This window comes from Podarcis filfolensis (genome assembly GCF_964270895.1).
Source record: "Podarcis filfolensis genome assembly, chromosome: 10".
Lineage (NCBI taxonomy): Eukaryota > Metazoa > Chordata > Lepidosauria > Squamata > Lacertidae > Podarcis > Podarcis filfolensis.
The window spans coordinates 3,572,779-3,594,741 of record NC_139612.1 but is presented as its reverse complement, the minus strand read 5'-3'; the positions used below and the strand labels follow the sequence as shown (position 1 = coordinate 3,594,741).

The window sequence follows — 21,963 nt, the reverse complement described above, 5'->3', positions numbered from 1 at the left end:
AGGAAAAGGACCCCTGGACGGTTAAGTCCAGTCAAAGGAAACTATGGGGTTGTGGTGCTCATCTTGCTTCAAGCTGAGGGAGCCGGCGTTTGTCCACAGACAGCTTTCCAGGTCATGACTAAACCGCTTCTGACGCAACAGAACACTGTGACGGAAGCCAGAGCGCATGGAAGGGGGCAGGCAATTCATCCCTAAGCATAGTTAAGAAAAGCCCCAGCATCGTATTCACCTCAGCCTCAGAGCGGAACTCTGGACTGGCATGCTTTACTTAACAGCATAATGAATTGAGTCATCTCCCAGTTACCTTCCAAACAACTTCTTGATTCCTCTTGCTTTCTTTTTGGAGTCAGGAGAAGGTGGAGTCAGAGGCCCGTCTGCTGTACCTTTTGGTCGAGGCGGCAAGCCAGCCAAATCGATGTGATCTGCAAATCCTTTTTCTGTCTCAGCTATTAAATAAAAGCAAATCTCAATTAATAGTATGTCAGTTTGTAGTTCTTCAACTGGATTACCTTAAGTTTCCATTTCTAATTTGTGAAACAACCTTGGCTAAAAAGTAACATGAATGGGGAAAAGGTAATTTAATTGTGTGCTCCTTTACTTGGCATTTAAAGTATCATTCCATTAAAGATATTCTTAATAAACTAATACTGATTATTATCTCTGCTATGACTGATCTTTATCCCGTCACCCTTTATTACAAAAGTATACAATACACTAACTATAGCCCTAAGGCAAACACATGGTAAAAATGTGTATAGCTTTCTGTGACTGTCTTGAAGGCAAAGGCTTTCAGCAACTGTGTTGACAGCCCTAAAAGTCCAGGAATAAGGGGATATAGTGAATACGGTTAGGTGATCATCAGCAATTAATAATGTAACACTAGATGTGCAAGAGATTGATACAGTGCAATTGTAAAAAAAAACACACCAAAAAGCATAGGGCCTTTTAGACCTGATGTGGGGAATTCATGGCCTTCCAGATGTTGCTGAACAACTCGCTGCCATCCCTGGCCATGGACCATCCTTGCTGGGGGGGTCCTTGGGAGTTGTATCTCAGCAGCATCTGGCAGATGAAAACTTCCCCACACCTACCTTAGGTGAAAACCCACTTTAGGAAGAAGCTGAAAACATTTTTGTTTTTATAGGCTTTGAAATGTCTAATTTCTGTTGCTATTTTGTTTTTATAAAATGTGTCTGATGCTTTTAGACTACATAGTTCTAACTTGTATTTTGCATTGATCTTGATCATTTTTAACTGTAGTGATTACATTTTTGTTTCTTTGCTGTAAGCCACTCTGGATGCTCTATGAACAGAAAAAGGGTTTAAAAACATTAACACTATTAACTCCTCATTGACATTTATGTTGCTCTAGCATCAGCGAAGCCAATAAAGTCATCCAGGACTGGAACAATTTCTGAAGCTGCTGACAATCCCCCTACTACTGAGCAAATAATTTATAAAAGATAATAACATTTAGGATTGGGCAAACAACTTATTTGCATACATTTTTTAAAAAATCTAAGGATATATCAGCAATGCAATGCTTCAGCAGAGATGTGCCAGCAAATGCCATACAAATAGGGATAGAAAACAGCAAACCAACAAAATGCCAAGTACCTCTTTTCACATAACACAATAGCAAACCCAGGTTTGCCAGTAGAAGGGCACTCAACAGAGAGCCACAGCACTAACTCCCAAATGACCACACATGTATGATATTTGCAAACACATTTGTCCTCACCTCAAGCTCATAGTTTACCACTCTACATGGGACTATTAGCTGCATAGCTAAACATATATGTGTGAACTCTCTCTACAAGCAGCTTAAAAAGAATGCTCAAAAGCAATGACAAGAACACTACCATATAAAATTATTCAAAGTAGTAAACAGTAATGGCCAAAAATGAATTATAATGCATTTATTTGCAAGTTAGCCAGAGCAGCTATGGAAACACTGTGATTGTTTGAAAGAAAAAGTCATTGATACCCGAGATAAGCTATATAGATAAGTCAAGCAGGCTGCTTGGGTTACGTGAATCGAGGCCATGTTACATTGTGAATATACTTCACTGTTTTGATTCTTTAAAACCTGGAATTCTTACAGTGGGTGCTAAACATAGTGGTAGGAAGCAAATTCCATTGATTTCTTTGCCCCATGTTGCCTTCTCATTTGTTACACTACAGCAACATGGTGTCCTCCAGATGCTGTGGGCTGAAACTCCCCACAGCCCCACCCAACACGGCCAACAGTGAGGGTTGATGGGAGCTGGAATCTGACAACATCTGGAGGGCATCAGCTGGGGTAAGCTGCACAAGAGTCTGCAACCATCCCTGTGGGAAGAAAGGAACAAATAATCTGGTCTGTGCAGCGACATGGGCTCCAGGAATACTTGGACTTGCTCTTCTTGGGGAATGATGCCTGAAGCATCTCCTCTCCTTCATGCCAAGGTTGCCTCTAGGCAAAAACACATTTTAGGCCCTCTTATGTCAGAAAGATGCTGCAATTCACTTGGTTTGGATTTTCTCAAACACTTTTCTATGGCAGTTCTTGTTAGTATAGGCCATTACAACTAAACAATGCAGCCAGATTTTAGTAGTGTGCATGAGCGGCAAAGACATGGATGAACGTTCCAGTACAGAGGTCTGCATGGCCGTGGCTGAGCAATAGCAGCTCTCAGAACATGGCGCCAATCATGCATGCAGGTCTACTATACCTAAGGTGGGTGCACTTGCACTTCGACTGCGATCTTCAGACATCCAAATAACGCACATAACCACACGCAGCACAAGGGGGAGGAACACACCCGGGGCAACAAGATAAGACAAATCAAAACATGACAATGGCAAGACAAGGGAAGAAGAATTCCCCCCCAAAACGATGCATGCATAACACAGAGAGCTAACACACAAATAGGCCAAATGAGAATTAGCACTTATTCCATTGTTCAAACCAAACAATTCAGGAAGAGTTTTGAGATCTACAAAAACAGAACAATGTGCAACAATTACTTTCCCACTACTTCACATTTAAATATTTCCTTGCAGGGTTCTTAAATGTCTCTTTCCAATATTATTTGTTTGCCGCTATTTGCAGTGGAAAGGCTGCATGGCTAGCACATACTGGCATTTGTCTCTGGCAGGTTAGGGACAAAGGTGGGAGCTGTTTCCTGGTTCTGCTGGAACTCTCAGCAGCTTTTAATACCATCAACCATGACATCCTTCTGGACCGTCTAGAGGGGCAGGGAGCTGGGGGCACTGTTATACAGTGGTTTCGCTCCTTCCTCCTGGGCCGTGTTCAGAAAGTGGTATTGGGGGATGAGTGTTCAGACCCCTAGGCTCTCACTTGGGGGGTGCCCAGGGCTCCATCCTCTCCGCCATGCTTTCTAACATCTATATGAAGCCGCTGGGAGAGATATTCAGGGGGCTTGGGCTGGGTGTTCACCAGTATGCGGATGATACCCAGCTGTTCCTTTCTTTTAAATGAGAACCAGTGAAAGAGGTGAATGTCCTGTATGAGTGTCTGGAGGCATTTGGAGGACAGAAGGCAGTCAATGGATTGAGGCTGAATCATGACAAGACAAAAGTACTGTTTATGGGGGACACAGGAATGGCAGGTGTGGGGGACATCCAGGTCCTGAATGGAGTAACTGTGCTCCTGATGGACCAGGTGCGCAGCCTGGGAGACATTTTGGATTCACAGCTGTCCAAAGAAGGGGGAAGAAGAAGAAGAAGAAGAAGAAGAAGAAGAAGAAGAAGAAGAAGAAGAAGAAGAAGAAGAGTAGTAGTAGTAGTAGTAGTAGTAGTAGTAGTAGTTTGGATTTGATATCCTGCTTTATCACTATCCAAAGGAGTCTCAAAGCGGCTAACATTCTCCTTTCACTTCCTCCCCCACAACAAACACTCTGTGAGGTGAGTGGGGCTGAGAGACTTCAAAGAAGTGTGACTGGCCCAAGGTCACCCAGCAGCTGCATGTGGAGGAGCGCAGACCCGAACCCGGTTCCCCAGATTACGAGTCTATTGCTCTTAACCACTACACCACACTGGCTCTCAGGTTAATTCTATATCCAGGGTGGCTGTCTACCAGCTCCATCTGATACGCAGGCTGAGACCCTACCTGCCTGCACACTGTCTCACTAGGGTGGTACATGCTCTGGTTATCTCCTGCTTGAACTACTGCAATGTGCTCTACGCGGGGCTACCTTTGAAGGTGACAGCTAGACTGGTAACTGAGAGCAGGCATCAGGACGTATAATGCTGGCCCTAAAAGACCTACATTGGCTCCCAGTATGTTTCTGAGCACAATTCAATGTGTTGGTGCTGACCATTAAAGCCCTATACGGCCTCGGCCCAGTATACCTGAAGGAGTGTCTCCTTCAGCTCGGACACTAAGATCCACTCTGGCGGTTTCCCCACTGCAAGAAGTAAAGCAACAGGGAACCAGGAAGAGGGCCTTATCGGTAGTGGCACCCACCTTGTGGGGCACCCTCTCTTCAGACATCAAGGAGATAAGTACAACCTTTAGAAGACATCTGAAAGCAACCCTGTATAGAGAGGTTTTTAATGTTTAATACTTCATTATATTTTTATATATGCTGGAAGCTGCCCAGAGTGGCTGGGACAACCCAGTCAGATTGGCATGGTACAAACAAATTGTTGTTGTTACCACACAACATACCCAATTACCACAGAGAATTTACAAGAGTGCAGGAGAATACATGCTTTACTTGCCCATTGTTCTGCGAAATAGCAGGAATCCATAGCATTTAAAATTTTGTTTCATCTACTGATGAAAGTGGTTCTTGTTCATACGTCTGCATCTCCCCATGAAATATGCCAGCGGAGAATATCTTCCCCTAGTTGAAATATAGATAGTGAAAAAACTCCACCTTTACTGAACCTACCCAAGTTAGGTGCACTTGCTGTCCTTTTGCTACTTTTGATCTTGAAAAAGCCTCGCCCAAAAGAAGACCGGCCCTTCCGAGTCCCAAAGGCATCTTCTTCACCTGGGGATTTGGGAGGGAGGGTTCCATATTTGCTACTCTCCATCGATGCTTTGCTCTGTTTGTTCAGGAAAAGAAAAGTTAGAAATCTGCCATTGTACTCAAGCGTTCAGCAACACATGTGATAAATTAGTGTTTGCAGCTGGGTAGCATGCGAAGTAGCCTTATACTGAATCAGACCATTGGTCCATCTAGTTCAATATTGTCTACCCTGATTGTCAGCAGCTCTCCAGGATTTCAGGCAGGGGCTTCTCCCTAACTGGAGATGCCTGGGATTAAACATGCAACTTTCTACATGCAAAGCAGATGCTGTACCACTGAGCTACAGCCCTGCAATAGGTTGTACTTGCAAATTACGGAGTGATATCTTCTGTTAAAAACTATTTTGAATAATTTTAAAAGGCAAATTGATTCATAAAAATGTAAGTCTTTAGAAGAGGGTTGCTAAGCCGCAGTTGTTGTTGGATTCCAACTTCCATCAGCCCCAGCTAAAATGGTCAACGCTCAGGGGTGATGGGAGCTGTAGTTTAGCGATATCCGAGGGCCACAGGTTAGCTGTCCCTGCTTTTAAAAAAAAGAGTAAACAGGAGTAAGAGATAGGTCTACTAGGCTTAAGATCTCCACTCCCCCACCCTCATTCTATGTATGTTCAGAAGGCACAAACACACAACTTGAAGAAAGAAGGCGCTGTATACTCTGGTGGTTCAGCATGTGCTTTTTACCAGCATGCTGGTACTGTGGTAAAGGGGAGGAGGTGCTACCAGGATGCTACAGTAATTTGGAGTCAATGACTGTTTTCCATCACCCAAGGCTTCATAAAATATATGAAACAGTGAAAGAACAACAGTTTTGGTGTGAAGATCCTGGTTCACATTAGGCCAAAATTGACCACTGCACCAGAACTGGGAAACTCTGGCTTAATATTGATGAACAAGCCAAGAAAATGAGCAAGGATATAATCTAAGGAGCATCTAATTCCATCTGCTTCATCGGGACTTAGGTGAGTGCAACGTTCTCTGGATTGCGCCTGCAATTTCTTCTTCAACACACAGCACAGAGAAACATTACCTCTTCCTGCTTCTGCACAGACTCTTTGTCCTGCTAGGGAAAAGTTTGAAGCATTAAACACTTTAAATAAACTTTGATTCAATACATCCAATTAATTTCAACTAAAACATGTTAGTCTACTTACAACATTTACCAGAGTGTATTAATTTGGCTGCATACAGGGCAGCCTATAAAAAGCATTTTAGAGGTTTCAGAAACTCCTTATTTGAACAAAACTGAACTGCAATTATTAGAAAAGGGTAAGATAATATTTTCTTTGAGACAGCTTTGAACAGAGTCTAAGTCATAAGGATTTATTGAACAAATGGATATATACATCCAAAGGAACATACAGCCCCGTTTCTTTCCCCATGATTTGAGATCAGACAAAAAGAGCTTGTTTTACATATGCAAGTCATCAGTTGATATACTGCAATCATCATGTGTGAGCTACACCTCAGAGGAAAGAACTGAACGAGAGGGAAAGACAGATGATATTCAACTCAATAGTTGTGCTAGTCCAAGGATTAGCACCAGTGCAATTAGGTTTTCCCTTTCTCCTTCCTGTGTGCCCCACCTCATCGCCAAATCTGCTCCAAAGGTTGGGGGGGTGGAGTCAGAACAGATATAGGGGGAAGTATATGTGGGGAGGAAAAGGGGGAAGTATTAGCTGCACAAAAAGAAACTCTTGAACTGATGGAACATTTTGCTTAGTGCTATGCTGAATACAACCTACAAGTTGGGTCAGCATTTTTAAGAAACAGCTAACGGTTAATTTAAACAATGACATAGGCCTACGCACATAAGAGACTTCTTTCTTCAAGTTTCCAAGACTGCTGGATTTTTGCAGAGCTGAAGTTCTAGAATCACAGAAAAAGAAGAAAAGAAAAATAAGTAACTGATCTTGCATCCTGAACACAATCTTTTAATAACAATAAAGGTTAAAGCAAGATGCAACTTTATTTAAACAGAGGAAAGGGGGAAGAAAGGGCAAGTTAAAGCAAATTTTGTCTCCCTCTCAACTATAGTGACACATATATGAATCTGAATGGTTATACAGTCATACCTTGGAAGTCGAATGGAATCCGTTCTGGAAGTCCGTTGGACTTCCAAAATGTTCAAGAACCAAATCGCGGCTTCTGATTGGCTGCAGAAAGCTCCTGCAGCCAATCAGAAGCTGTGGAAGCTCCATTGAATGTTTGGGTTCCAAAAGAATGTTCGAAAACCGAAACACTCACTTCCGGGTTTGCAGCGTCCAGGATCCAAAATGTCAGAGTTCCAGAATGTTCGGGATCTAAGGAATGACTATACCATTTCATTGACCACTACCAGTAGATTACACCAGAAATTGACTTCTAGACCAAGAAACACCATGGTTCAAATCTTATTTTTTGCACGAACTGAGTAGACCTATAGACCTATTATCTTTCTTACCATCCATCTGCAAAAATTAGGATATTAAGGGCTGAACTATACATGACAAGGAAAACATTTGGTTTTCCAGTCCCACATATTATTTATTGAAGATGCATGCTGCACCCCTCCAAGACAATTTTAATCATTTCCCCCAAAACTGAAATATACCTGGCTGGGAGCAGCCTTTGAAGGTGATAATAGGCACGGGAAGGGTTAAGAAACCCTCAGTTCCAGTTCAAAATAAAGAAATTCACATGAAAATTCATCAACATCTTTCCTAATAAATTTGTATGTAATTTTGCCTAATATACAGTGCACATTTTTGCAAGCAATTCTCAGTAATATACACATTCCCCCTTAATATATGCGTTTTTGTAAAAACATTTTCAGTTTGAGAACTGCATTGCAAAATTCAGGGAAGTGTGAATTCCAAAGGACTGCTGGGTTTTGATTCACATATTGTTGTAGACTGTGGGGTATATTAGGTAGGTGTACATTAAAATGCACACTGAACCAAATTTCTTTCCCAACACTAACTTGCAGTGATATGCACACACACACACACACACACACACACACACAGCATTCAACATAAATTTCCCATTTTTCAAGCTACATGCTGATAATTTATACACCCAAAACATCAAATTGCATGCTATTTTTCAGATTGAGGGTATGAATGTCAAAACTGTAGCTGTTCAATGTTTCAGACATGCGGTCAATGAGCATGCTTTTCTGTTCTGCATTTCATGTACTTTAGAAGCCATAGCGTCATTCAAAAAGTAAACCACCATTTCATTGATTACAGAGGCTGAAGAAATGTATTCAGAATTGCAACCTAAGTATAATACACATGCTTGAAACCCAGAAAATTGTGTACTCAGCTAATGTAATTGCTTTTTTCAGCCTCTCTTCTCCCTACTGCGATGATATTTGTGCACTTTCCAAGTAACTTAGACCTACAATCCTACACATACCTATTTAGGAGCAAGTCCTGCTGGAAATAGTGCAACTTGCTTCCGAGTAATTGTGCACACTTCATTATGTAGCAGCAGAATTAGATTAATCCTGATGTGGGCCATTTTAACTTTTCTGCAAGAGCACCAGCTCAATTCAAACATGATTTGTGATAACCAGGCCTCCAAATATATCGGCCAGCTCAAAATCAGAACTGCTCATCTGGTTTTAGTTTCCATCTGTTCTGCACTCCAGCCTGTAGAGGTGGTGGCCTCCAGAGATGTAACTACAATTTGTCAATTCAGATATCACACTAAAGCTGTAGTAAAATCTCCTTTCAGAACAGTTTGCTTTCAGTTAATGGAATCTTGTATTACCCAGGGCTGGTTCAAATGGTAGTTAAAGAGTCTTATATTTGGCTCATCACACAAAGGGGGTGAATGAATGTGCTTGTTTGTGTGGGAACAAGCAGACCCAATCCCACAGCTGATTTCCATATCTGAGGGATTGATGGTAGAATTCAGGCCTAATTGCACAGGCCATAATGTAGACAACTCCATTCCCCCTTGAGCAGGCCTCATGCACCTCCATGGGATGGGGCCTTCAAGTAACATAGCCCTCTCTTTCGCATCTCCTTAGTGCTGTATTTAGTAACCATTAAGACTTCCCTCCAGAGCAAGTTATTATGATTTCAGCCTCTGTCAAATGCATTCTGAAGGAAATAAAAGACCACGAAATGCCACTGAAGTACCACTTACTAACCGCAAACTGCCAAAAGGCACACATTGTTCAGTACAATATTCTTCTCATACTGTCCAGTTCTGCTCCGATTCTTTACTAAGATAGTCTAGTAAGAATATTATACTGAAGTAGTCAGTGCAGAACTTTTGTGTTAGAAATTCTGTTATAAAAAAAGTACACCCCAATTCAGCAAAGCATTTAACTAAGTCATTAAATTATGCATGGGTGATAATGATTAAGAATTTGGGCATACTAGCAGTCCACTATGCCAGCCAATCTCTCCTTTGTCTTAGTGCAAAAGGCAACCACATATACTTTAGGAATATATTACAAAATTCTGTAAATTCCTGGTGCTATATAGCTTGTTTGAAGGCGCTTCATACTGCAATAGAAATGGAAAACTGAAGTAGATTAAAACAGCAAGCATCAGGGTGAGGGAAGGAAGCAAGAAACAATATAAACAAGGTATCACATTAAATTGTTCTCAGCTTTTAAAATATCCCTGTGCACAATTACAAAATACTTACAATTTTGTGTCACCTAGCTGTGTTTCCATAGACGCCATTGGTGTGTGTTTTTCACTGTAAAAAACAACAAGTTAGAACATGGTGAATTTAAGGGATCTACTAAAAATATGCCCTCTAATAAGGGTCTGCTTGGGTTACTGGGCACAAAAATAGCTTTTAAGCTCCCCCTCTTGCTTGCTGGTGCAGAGCGCAGGCTCTGGGAGTGCTGGGGATTCTCTCTCCCCCCCCCCTCCGCTGCTAGTTGCAGAACAGCTCCAAGGGTTTGTGTATATGTGATTTTCATGTATACGCATAACACTTGGAACCAAAATCCCCATGTAAGATGTGTTCGTAATTTACTTCATTTTGCCATTTCATTGTCTTAACAACCTTGCATTTTTGGAAAACGTACCACTACCGCCACACTGTTGCTGAAGCTGTAGACCTTAATCTGCTTTATCAAACAGACATTATGTCATTATTCAGCACATTTTTATCACCACAAGTGGCTTGCTTTCTTTCTTTTTCAGGTAAAGTATCCATACCTGGCATCACTTGCAATAACTTTATCGGTTGATTCTGTTGAACGTCTGGATGCTGGTGAAAAAGAAGGAATGGGAACTTGCAAGACACTAGTATGGATCTGTGGTGAATTCTACAAGGGGGGAAAGCACATCAGCACTCCCGTGAGAAGGCAGCAGAGATACACATTAATTAACTGACAACAGGCACACAATACACTCAAGGCTCAACAGCTTGAAGCCTTCACATTTTATCATTCAGGTTCATCATACAGCCTACACTTGATAGTCATAGATCCTCATATCCAATTTATCTATACAGTCGTAGATCCTTTGGAAAATACAACTGGAGCAAGACCTCCAACATGAAATGGCACCTATTGCACGAAGCAGAATACAAACAAGGCATACAACACTTTTGCATCATCCAGAATGCACTCTGAGATCACCTGAGCACTCATCTTAACAAAGGGCCTTCTGGTAACATACTCACTCCCCTTTTCATTCGCACATAATTCTGACGTAACACCCATCGGTCTACAAGGCAAATGCTTTAAACTTGGTAGGATCAAATCCTCCTTAACTCTATTGTAACATTTGCCATGTCCTATTAGACAAAGCAAAAAGGTAGATTTTAAATCCTCCATTTAAAGAAATTTCCCCAAGTTATGCTACAAACTGCTTTTGAGGGGGGGAAACCTTTTTAAGAGCGCTTGCCATGCAACATAGAATGCTACTATTTAAGAAACCAAAGTCAGAAGTCCCTTCTCTTTTCTTTTTAATGTGAGCCATGGCAGTGGGGTGCTGGGGGGGGGGCTTCTAGACCCAAAAAGTGACACATGAACTTTTATTTATGAGCAACAACAAATATAGCTAAGGTAAGGCAGGCAGCCTCTTAAAAATCAATTGGCACATGAATTTTTAAAATCCACTAATACACTTTTTTTGTTTTTAGGTGATGAATGCATATGTTGCAGCAGCCTCTGTCTTAGCAATGTCTTTTCTGCGATGGAGGAATGACTATGACAGCCCCAGATACTTCCATTTTAATAACTACTTGTATTAAAAATTAACCAACCACTTAAAAAAGATCTGCCTTGTGATAAACCAGGTACCTTTTTAATCAATGTTATTCATCAACTTAATATTGCAGTCCTCCTCTAAATTGGTTCATGAGATTCAATCCTATACAATTTTTGCACTACTGTGTTCAAAGGCGCTTACTCCTAGTCAAGTGCACAGAGAATTGCAGCCTTAAGTCATGTGACACTTTCGTAATATAAATCATGGCTTCCTAAACCAGGAGAGGGCTGTGGAATCATTTGCTCTCTTTCCCCATCCCCACTCACACTCCAGTTTCCTTCCCAAGTTTCCTCATTGTGGTTAATGGAGATGGCGGGGGATGGGGAATCTGAACATTTGATCCACAGTTTACTCTTTGTTCAGGATGCGGGTGGCGCTGTAGGTTAAACCACAGAGCCTAGGACTTGCCGATCAGAAGGTTGGCGGTTCAAATTCCCGCGACGGGGTGAGCTCCCGTTGCTTGGTCCCTGCTCCTGCCAACCTAGCAGTTCGAAAGCACGTCAAAGTGCAAGTAGATAAATAGGTACCGCTTCAGTGGGAAGGTAAACGGTGTTTCCATGTGCTGCTCTGGTTTTGCCAGAAGCGGCTTAGTCATGCTAGCCACATGACCCGGAAGCTGTACGCTGGCTCCCTCGGCCAGTAAAGCTGGATGAGCGCAGCAACCCCAGAGTCAGTCACGACTGGACCTAACGGTCAGGGGTCCCTTTACCTTACACTGTCACTAAACGTAGCAATAAAAATAATTTAATCCACAAATCATCATGTAGCTGTTTCACCTCAAAATCACAAGACCCAGAAAGGAAATAAATCTATGTAACAAGGAAAACTGTACTAAGTTAAGCCTTACATTTAAGTCTTTTACAAGTACAAAGTTTAATTTCTAACAACAGCTGGGATACCAATTAAGTTTACAAGAAAGCAAATCTAGAAGCAGGGAGAGAAATATTAAAGAAATACCTTTTCAGGAGTTTGTGTTCCAAACTCTTCGTAGTTTGGAGAGCCTTCTCCTGGTGTAGGGGATGGACTTTTCTCAGATTCGTTTAGAATCTGTTCATTTGACAAAGTCATTGAAAGAGATCCTGAGTTTGTAGACTCCTCACATTCATCATCCTTTCCTAACACCACAGAAGAGAAATTCTATATGAATATTCTCACTCTGAACACAGGCTTAGCAATACTCAGGCTGACCTTCTAGTCTAGGGATTATGGTTTTGTAACTAAAACAACTGCTGAACATACATCGGTGCTTAAAAGCTAAATCCAATTCCAAGGGATGCATGATATATTGATTTCTTCCTTTGGGCACCCGCACACACAATGCAATTGTGCAGCTGCTGACACACAAAGGCTGTGATCCTAACAGGCAACTGCAAACATATCTACTCAAAACTAATTCCAGCTTGAGTTGAATGGGGCTCACCTTCCAGGTGAGCAGGTACAGCCTAAGTGTGATTAAAATGGAGGCAATCAGGGGAAATGGTCATGCCAGTGGTCTTCCTAACTGCACTTGGGTAGACTAGCTCAAGGGAAGAAATCAACAACAGACTCCCTGTTTTGATATAGATGACATTATTTCAGCCTGGAAGGCCTTTCATATGTGAATGTATTTGCCGTTTCCAAGAATGTGCCAGACCACATGCAAGTGATAATGGACCCAGGTCTAGAAGCCTATGGGAAGGGATTGCTAGAAGCTTCTACTGTAAAGCACAACCAAGTTAATTCCATATCAAACAGAAAGAACTAGGGGAAGAAACACGTACGACAAGGGAAGAAATAAAGGCAGGAGATTGCTATTCTACAGCAGAGACCAAGATATGATGAAGCAAGCAGCACACAGAAAAAGGCTGTATGGAATGCTGCAAACCATTTCAGACCTCAAAGGATAAATTTATCTACAGTTCAGCCTTAATGATCCCCTACAAAATGCCTGCAGACAGTGAAAGTGATGATTCTTTGGTTTCATCATGTAAAGTTTTACATTTTACATTTGAAAACTTTTATATGTACATTTTTGCATTTTGGTAATATCCTAAGTTGCTTTTACCTAACGAGATTCCCTAAAAAGTTGAGGGTTCGTTTGTCAAAGCACAAATTCAAAACCTTGTTTGAACATTTCAGCTGAATCATCTGTCAGACACCATGGTCTCATTATCTTTCTCTATTTGAGCTATCCCCATTGCAGAAAATGGACGAGGGTAATAATTAATTGGAAATGGAGAATGGCAATCAATTACTGAAGAAGTTGAATAAGAAAAAAAGACATTCAACTAACTCATTCAATCCCACAAAAACCAACTGCATCTCATCCTGCTGCTTCACTTCCAAATTAAAGTTTGTAAACCCCACTCTGCCAATCAGTATTTGTCATACAGATTACAAAACTGAAAGGTTGTGGATTGCTCCAGCTGTAATAACAGTAGGTGATTGCTTTGAATACAAGTGGCTGTGACTAGGAAGGGCATCCAGACCCACAGAACACTTTAGGCACCATACACAAAAGTTAAGCATTTTAAAGTGTCGTATTTAAATGGGAGAGGCAATTAAGCACTGTTCTTAGTCTTCCCATTACAATTAACAGAACTTTACCAATTAATTTTCAATGAAATGTGCCATTAGTGTTTTCAGATTAAAACATTAGCCCCAAATGAATGACTATCCTGAGATGCTAACAGGCAACTGAAGAATCCTTGAGTATCCAGATCTACCGGTTCTTTTTAGGAATGATTTATGTCTTCTGCATGTAAACAGAACCTAAACTTGAGAGGTTACTTGGCCATTTCATTGAAAACAGAATGGTGTTATTCAGTTAAGGAGAACAAACATATGGTAAAACATTGTAAAACGACCCATGTTAAAGCTCTTGAGGTACCTTTTTTGACCTGAGCCAGTATCACCATGTCCTGCACTTTCTTATATCGATTGAGAGACTGTCGAAGCTCCTCAATCTTCCGATCCTGGAGAAAGAGAGACTCTTATCTGTTGTAATTAAGACTGGTCTTTTGCTTCCCTGCACTTCTAGGGAACACTGGATAACACAATTTCAAAAAATAAAAATGGTGGTGGCAAACAATGGAGAATTGTGAGTTAAGAAATCCAAGGTGTTAGACAAAGAATACTTCAGAATCACTCGCACTAATCAAGCAAAGTCCCACTTGTTGTATTACACTCTTAAACTTTGCCATTTTCATTTTGGGGAATTGATATTGATTCTTACCCCTTAATAAGGGCCATAATTTGTGCTCCCATCTTATTGATTCTCTGCAGAAGCCACAAGTTCAACTGCATAAACAAATATGAATCTAAAGAACATTCCGGTACCTTTTCTTCATTTGCTGCCATTAGAGATTCTACAGCTTTCTTCATTTTCTGCACCTCAATATCTAAAACACAGAAAAAACCAAAAGTCAACTGAAGTGCAAGCAGAAAGCTAAAAAGAACCATTTTTAAAAAGCAAACTCTAAAGTTTATAATGTGTCAGAAGCAATCACTTCCTTTTCATGTTAGAACAATCTAAACATTTCAAAAAGAAGAAAGCAAATCAAACACAGTTCTTATGGAGCAAGTTATAAGTGACTTACCTTCATAACTTTTCACAAAGATCAGTAAACATCATATCTCACACACCTATGATGTTTTAAGAGTGTCTAAAGCACACAAACATTGTTTCCGCACTCTTTGCAACATAACCTTGAAAAGCGAATCATTTCCCCCTCCATATTCAAGCGCCTCAGGTGACAGTAGCCTGCCACCCAACATGACCATGGCTGATCTGACTAAATACTTTCTTATTCTTAGGCACTACAATGCTAAAATTCTATAAAAATGCAATGCAATATTTGCCCTAGATCTCTCTCTTAAATTATTAAATGTCATAAACAAGTTCTTAGAGATTAAACCAATTATAATAACATGAAATGCAACAATATTTCATTGTGCCAGCAGCCAAGCATTCCTTTGAGATACCAATAAGTTCAACAAGAGCAATGGAATTAGGCCGTTGATGGTAATGATAAAAGAAACTGATGGCATAGTGATGCTTAGCCGTAACTAAGAATGGTTGTAAAAATGAGAGAATCATGATGGGATGGAATATATATATCTGCTGTGATGAAAAGTCATGCTAAAATGTATAGTTGCAGCACAAATATAAAAAGAGGTTAAAACTTGAGTTCATTATAAACTCTGCTTCATCCTTTATCCTCATTAACAATGAACATTCATACCATTCAGAGTTATAAATTAGAAAAATGTATTACATATCACTCCCTGATTAAAACCTTACAATCTTTTAATTTCCTACCAAATATCAGCTGGGTTAAAACTTATTTCCCTTATGTCAGTTGCAATTCATTCAGAATTTCCTATGTTCTCTCCAAAAACACTCAAGTATCAGTGGAGCAAAGCTGAATATCATTGTATTTCATGGTCACAATCCAATTGCAACTTGGCTCAGGCGCAACACCAAACCATGGTCTGGTATGACATGAAGAAGTTCTGTGCTCCCTTCTCCCTCCCACCTCATGTGTAAGAGGTGTACTTTCCAACTCTAGAATTCTATGATTCTATTCTATGTGCTCCAGTTTAGTTCCTCATTGCCAATTTAGTAGCAAATCATAGGCTGTAGTTACATGCAAAGTAGAAAAGCTATAGTTTGTGCACAAATGACATTCAAAGTATGGTTTGCACAAAGAATAGTTTGCCCTGTTTGGATGTTTTTTCATTAAATCAGTAGTGAGAGAACACACTGGAACACGCAAGCACAGGGTTCATGCATGCAATGCCAGATCATGGTTCTGCATTAGGTGTGAAACTAACCCACAAAGTTAGCCTGCTGAAACCAATGTCTCTTCACAGCATCCTTAATTCTGAGTGGCCTTATGGCCCAATTGCTTTTCCTCTTAGAGGGTACCAAAAATAGAAAGATATAAAATAATCCAGAAAGAAAATAGATTGTTCTTGTGAGAACAGAATATATAGATATAGCCTATGCTGAGATTAATCCTGGCAAATAGATTAAAATAGAAGGTTGTTTATTAAATATTTAGTTTATTTCTTAAGCAAGAAATCAATGGATCAAATGCTTTCTAATTTGAAACAAAAAAATGGAAGTTTTAAAATGCAATATTTCATTTTACTCTTTCCATTTTGATTTCCATTGAAAATGAGGATGGAAGATGAAGCAAGCTAACAGCATTTTGTTAAAATTGTTTTATATGACACATGCAGAAAGCTGTACTGGAAAAGGGTGTCAAATGTAAGTTCTTGTGGAAAGACACCAAAAACCTTACTTTTGTCTTTGAGCTTCTTTTTACAATTTTCATCTGTGCAGGAAAACCCATTGAATTTGAAGTTAGATGGAGTTTATAAGCATTAAAGCAATTTCAACAGTAATGAAAATAAAGTAATACACAGTACAGTTCTTATTCATGATTCATATAATAAAGTAGTGTTTGAGCTGCATCCCCTTACAATTTTCATAAAAGTGACTCTAGGTTTTGTATCTTATTGCACAAATCTCTTCACAGATGGAAGAATTCAGCACATTTTAACATACATCCCCATCCCTATTTTGAACTTGCCAAGATAAAACTATTTATAATAATTACTAAAGTGATCTTTTTATTTATTTATTTTTTATATTTGCAAATCATCTTTCCTTTCGAATGCTTATATTCCAGTGGTCTCCCATCCATGTACTTATGAGATCCATGCCTCACCGTTAATTAATTTTTGAAACATATTGTTTTAGAATCTGTCACTGACACACGATAATACCCAGGATCTCTCAAAACTGCTCAACTTGGGATTTGTTTACATAACTTATCCTCAGATGGCAAAGCTGTATGGATTTCAGTGTCCCTGTGAGACATTTTTATTTCAGCGAGCATTTTAGGAATGTTAATTTTTATCCGCTCACTCTTAAAACTCTGCTGTGTTGTCTATGATATATGTTATTCTGTATTTTATTTTGCTTTAAATCACTTTGAGAGCAATGATTATAGGACAGTCATCATTATTTAAAATAAATAAATAAGCTCTATTTTCTCTCTTGATTGTATTTTACTGTATTAAGGAATTCATCCCAATCTCAACATGTCAACATATCTTTTATTCCTAGTAATACATCCTAGGTAAAGGTATCCCTGCCCGTACGGGCCAGTCGTGACCGACTCTAGGGTTGCGCGCTCATCTCGCTCAAGAGGCCGGGAGCCGGCGCCGTCCGAAGACACTTCTGGGTCACGTGGCCAGCGTGACGAAGCTGCATCTGGCGAGCCAGCACCAGTGCCGCACACAGAAACGCCGTTTACCTTCCCGCTATAAAGCGGTACCTATTTATCTACTTGCACTTAGGGGTGCTTTCGAACTGCTAGGTGGGCAGGAGCTGGGACCGAAAGACGGGAGCTCACCCCGCTGCGGGGATTCGAACCGCCGACCTTACGATCAGCAAGTCCTAGGCACTGAGGTTTTACCCACAGCGCCACCCGCGTCCCCTAGTAATACATCCTAGAGGATAGTAATTTCCTAGAGTAATTTTGCAGATCCATGATCATTAAAACATAACCACTCATGACAAATAAAGCAGTCCTATGTGGAAATAAAATGCAGACCATGGAGAAATGAATTTAAATATATGTTAATTGTTGCTTTGTTATGCTTTGTTATGTTGCTAAGCAACAGGATAGCAGCGTCATCCTACAAAGAGAAGCAGTTATACATTGTCCTGCCAGCATTCAGCCAACTTAAATCTTAAATATGCTACTATCTTAGCCATGCAGAAGTCAACATTCTCCAGGTTTGTTCACTCATTACTTTCCAGAAATAAATTTTAACCTAGTTTGAGTCTTGTGCACCTGTACATAACCTCTCCCCTTTACAACAAACAGAAAGCAACGACCAGGCCAGCTATAGCTTACCATGTTTATTGGAGACTAGTATTCCCTGAGAACCTGACCCATCCATGGGGAAAAATCAGGTGCCAGGGAGATGCCATGTGCAAGTGAAGATGGTATGACCCAGTCTGTTTATTACTTTTTCTATGAAGGGTGTCTTTTAAAAGGCCTATGGGTTGAGATTTGAGAAGTGGCAGCTTCTGGGATAGCTCAGTTGGTAGAGCAGGAGACTCTCAATCTCAGGGTTGTGGGTTTGAGCCCCATGTTGGGCGAAATATTCCTGCATTGCAGGCAGCTGGACTAGACGACCAACCCCCTGGGGTCCCTTCCAACACTACAATTCTAATTCTTCCTGCAATTAAACAGCAGAACACAGTCTCAAGCAACATGCATACATCTAGGGTTGCCATACGTCCAAGGGTAATTTCAAAAAAATCAGCAAAATGTCTGGGTTTTTGCCAACACAACAAGGAAGTGTGTGTTCGATTTCCCAAAAAAAGCTCAATCAACAACTTTTGTGTCTGGATTTTCGCTTTTGAAATACGGTGACCCTAATGCACCAGCCTATGTCTGTAGGTTTAACTGAGCCTTTTTCTAGAACAGACAAGTCATAAACCACAGACCACAGTAGATACACCATGGCTTTAGGGAGCCTCAATGCCAGTTGCCTTACCTCTGTCATTTATGTCCACTCCATCTCCTTTCACCTGGTGAGCCAGTCTCTCTTGCAACTGTTTTATCTCAGCTTCCTTCTGTTCTAATTTATCTTTTAATGATGACAGTTCTTCCTGCGCAAACAGAAAATCAACACATCTGTTTAAAAACTAGCTTTGTGTTTTAAAAGGCGGTCCTAAACTGAAGTTAATCATTTAAGTTAGAGATGGTCTTCAGATTAAAATTCATTTTAGAAATCTATAATAATAATTTATACCCCTCCGCTCTGGCTGGTTTTCCCCAGCCACTCTGGGTAGCTTCCAACAGAATATTATTATTATTAATAATAATAAAAAGTGATAAAACATCAAACATTAAAAACTTCCCTAAACAGGGCTGCCTTCAGATGTCTTCTAAATGTCAGATAGTTGTTTATTTCCTTGACATCTGGTGGGCGGGCATTCCACAGGGCCCTCATCAAACCTTTTACAGTCTTTACAACAAACAATTTCTCCCTGCATCACAAAATGCATGGGCAGCCGGCCTCCCAATCATAGCAATCCCATCTCCAATTTAAATGTTTAATAATGTCTTCATTTGAATTTGAAAAGTGACACTAATAGGATTTTATTCACCTTTTAGACATGCATGAAACACTTTCGCCAAGTGTTGCATTAAGCAGTCTTAAGCATGTATGCCTCTGAAATGAGAGCCACTTACTCCCAGGTAAGCGTGCACTGGATTTCAGCCTTAATGCGGTAAACCAAAAAACAACTCGAGGCATGCTCATAGCATAAAATCTAATTTAACAGTGCAGTGAAATAATGCATGTATGATATTTTGGGTAGATGGAAGAGGGAAGAATACATATGAAACTGCCAGGTACTATGGAAAGATACGGAGATTTCTTGAAAGAACAAACCCCATGTATTGCTCAGGCCATAAATAGTTTTATCCACACGCACAACTGGCAATTGTAACATAGGAAGCAGCCTTATATTGGGTCAGACCAGTTCTGCTGACACTGGCTGGCAGCCGCTCTCTGGGGTTTCAAGCCAAAGACTTTTGCAGCCCTACTTGGAGGCACCAGAGATGGAACTGTGGGCCTCCTACCAACAAAGCATATACTTTACCACTGAGCTAAGACCATTCTCCTTCCCACCAAGTGCTGAACAGGAAACTCCACATGTGTGCGTGTGTATATGGCTGTGGGTGGGTGTATTCATATCCATATCTACAATACTGTCTTATATTAGTATTATACCACTTTCACCCAGTACTGCTTCCCAAAAACACCCTGGGAGCAGGGGAGTAAAGGCAATTCCAAGGGTTCTCTGAGAAGACAGAAGTGCTAAACCTCTTTAAGTCTTTAGTGTAGACATGCCCACTATCAATGAATGATCTAGTCAACACATTCATGTTATTAAAACCGTGGTTAAAAATTCATCCTGGGCACTGCCCTCATTACAGACCCAAATGAAAACTGTTTTTAAAAAAGCAAATGTGCAGGAAAAACAGTTATCTTTTGAAGAACACACAAACTCCAACAACAAGGCGGAAACACAAAATGGAACACAGGGTCACAAAAAGCTGTGGTAAAGAAATGATTTGAAAACCAGGCCCAACCAATCTACCACACCTTTAGCATTTGGCATTTTTGTTCCATCCGCTGCTTTTCATACTGCATCTGGCCCACTTTGATTTTCATGCTAGAAAGTTTGGCCATTAAAGACTGGTAATAGAGACAGAGGAGTGAAAGAGAAGTAAAGACAGAAAAGAAACAAGGCTAAAAATGATCCCCCGTGAAACACATTTAAGTCCAAATAAACCAGAGTGGATTTCATGAAACTTTCTTCCAGTTTGTCAAAGGATTCTTACATAAGCTGTGCAACGGGTTCTCTATGAGATAAATACAGCAGGATCACCCTTGGGACTGCTGGCGTGGCTCAAAAATACACTACAACCATGCATGTTGGGGCTGCCATGATGCTACTTCCTATCTGGATGCACCAGCTCATACGAACATCACCTGTATGTGATCCCAGATGCAGAAGTGACTTGCTGCATGAGGGGGAGCAGCTATACCAGCTTCCTGGCAGTGGGCTGCTGTTGCTATCCAGAAGGGGCAAAGTAGCAGGAAGGTCCACATGGCGAAAATGCAATTCAGAAGCGCCTGAGTTGGCTCTGCTGGTTCATCTGCACTACTCCAGCCTTCCTGCCACCTCACCTCACCTCATCCGACCTTGGCTGCTCTCCCTGCCAGCAAGAAACAGCAGTCCCTCTTCCAGGACGATACCACAGCGACTCCACCCTGCCTGACAAGCAGATTCTGCCTGGATTTACAACCCTGCACACCTCTAAGGCTACAGTTTGTGGACTGCCACATCAGTGAACCACCCCTTTACAAAATGCCTACAAATATCAAAGTATAATAAAGTATGGTGTCAAGCAGTATTGGTGCCCCCGTGATTCTTCTTTCAAAAGCAGACAACCCTCTTATGTAAGTTCGGGTTTTGAAAACAGGCTTTCAACCTCTCACACACAGCTCACATTACTTACTTTGGTAGATTTAAGTTTTTTCTCATACTGAAGTCTCTCGCTGTCCATTTCTCCTACTTTTAGCTGCAATTCATTAATTTCTTGCATCAAGCCCTATTTAAAAAGTATAAGGCGGGAAAAGTAATTGTTATTTTAAACTGAAAATTCATGGGAGAGTAAAGCAAAACAGTTGGAATCCTCTTTCTAACTGTTCTTACTGGCACTGAAAGAGATCAAAGTTGAATGAGACAGAAATGTTCAAGCAGGCCAACTTTAGTGAATACACACACACGTGTGACCATGTGTGCACACCCTGTGGCACGTAGACACACACACACACACACACACACACACACACCCTCAGCCTACTTGAGAGCCTTGTTTTCCAAATGTAGTAAGTTCCTAGGTTAAAAAAAGATAAAGGTAAAGGACCCCTGGATGGTTAAGTCCAGTCAAAGGAGACTATGGGGTGCGGCACTCATCTCGCTTCAGGCCAAGGGAGCCGGCATTTGTCCACAGACAGTTTTCTGGTTCATGTGGCCAGCATGACTAAACCTCTTCTGCAGCATTTGCTTGCCTGGGATAGCTCAGTCATGAGACTCTTAATCTT

The 21,963-nt window shown here is 40.8% G+C and overlaps 1 protein-coding gene and 1 long non-coding RNA gene across 51 annotated transcripts in view; one reads left to right on the top strand and one right to left on the bottom strand.

The window, feature by feature from the left end:
• PPFIBP1 (PPFIA binding protein 1) overlaps positions 1 to 21,963 on the bottom strand; it is a 116,673-nt gene that overhangs the window by 14,255 nt on the left and 80,455 nt on the right. For 4 of the 50 annotated variants that reach the window (XR_014539383.1, XM_083575011.1, XM_083574994.1 and 1 more), the window contains 15 exons: positions 21,375 to 21,467; positions 20,455 to 20,547; positions 18,835 to 18,949; positions 16,560 to 16,592; positions 14,590 to 14,651; positions 14,141 to 14,225; positions 12,229 to 12,386; positions 10,213 to 10,322; positions 9,689 to 9,742; positions 9,493 to 9,543; positions 6,850 to 6,907; positions 6,069 to 6,101; positions 4,902 to 5,058; positions 2,715 to 2,747; positions 305 to 446 (listed from right to left, as the gene is read on the bottom strand). Coding sequence is in view for 48 of the 50 variants with exons in the window: in XM_083575011.1 (XP_083431137.1) it covers positions 305 to 446; positions 2,715 to 2,747; positions 4,902 to 5,058; positions 6,069 to 6,101; positions 6,850 to 6,907; positions 9,493 to 9,543; positions 9,689 to 9,742; positions 10,213 to 10,322; positions 12,229 to 12,386; positions 14,141 to 14,225; positions 14,590 to 14,651; positions 16,560 to 16,592; positions 18,835 to 18,949; positions 20,455 to 20,547; positions 21,375 to 21,467 (1,277 nt within the window). In the remaining 2 variants the exon portion in view is untranslated. The remainder of the gene's footprint in view (positions 1 to 304; positions 447 to 2,714; positions 2,748 to 4,901; positions 5,059 to 6,068; positions 6,102 to 6,849; positions 6,908 to 9,492; positions 9,544 to 9,688; positions 9,743 to 10,212; positions 10,323 to 12,228; positions 12,387 to 14,140; positions 14,226 to 14,589; positions 14,652 to 16,559; positions 16,593 to 18,834; positions 18,950 to 20,454; positions 20,548 to 21,374; positions 21,468 to 21,963) is intronic. The other 46 variants (XR_014539384.1, XM_083575004.1, XM_083574982.1 and 43 more) reach the window with 26 other exon arrangements.
• LOC310744264 lies at positions 17,973 to 18,296 on the top strand. Its single transcript, XR_014539470.1, has 2 exons — positions 17,973 to 18,064; positions 18,156 to 18,296. It is a non-coding gene; the product is annotated as an uncharacterized lncRNA (long non-coding RNA).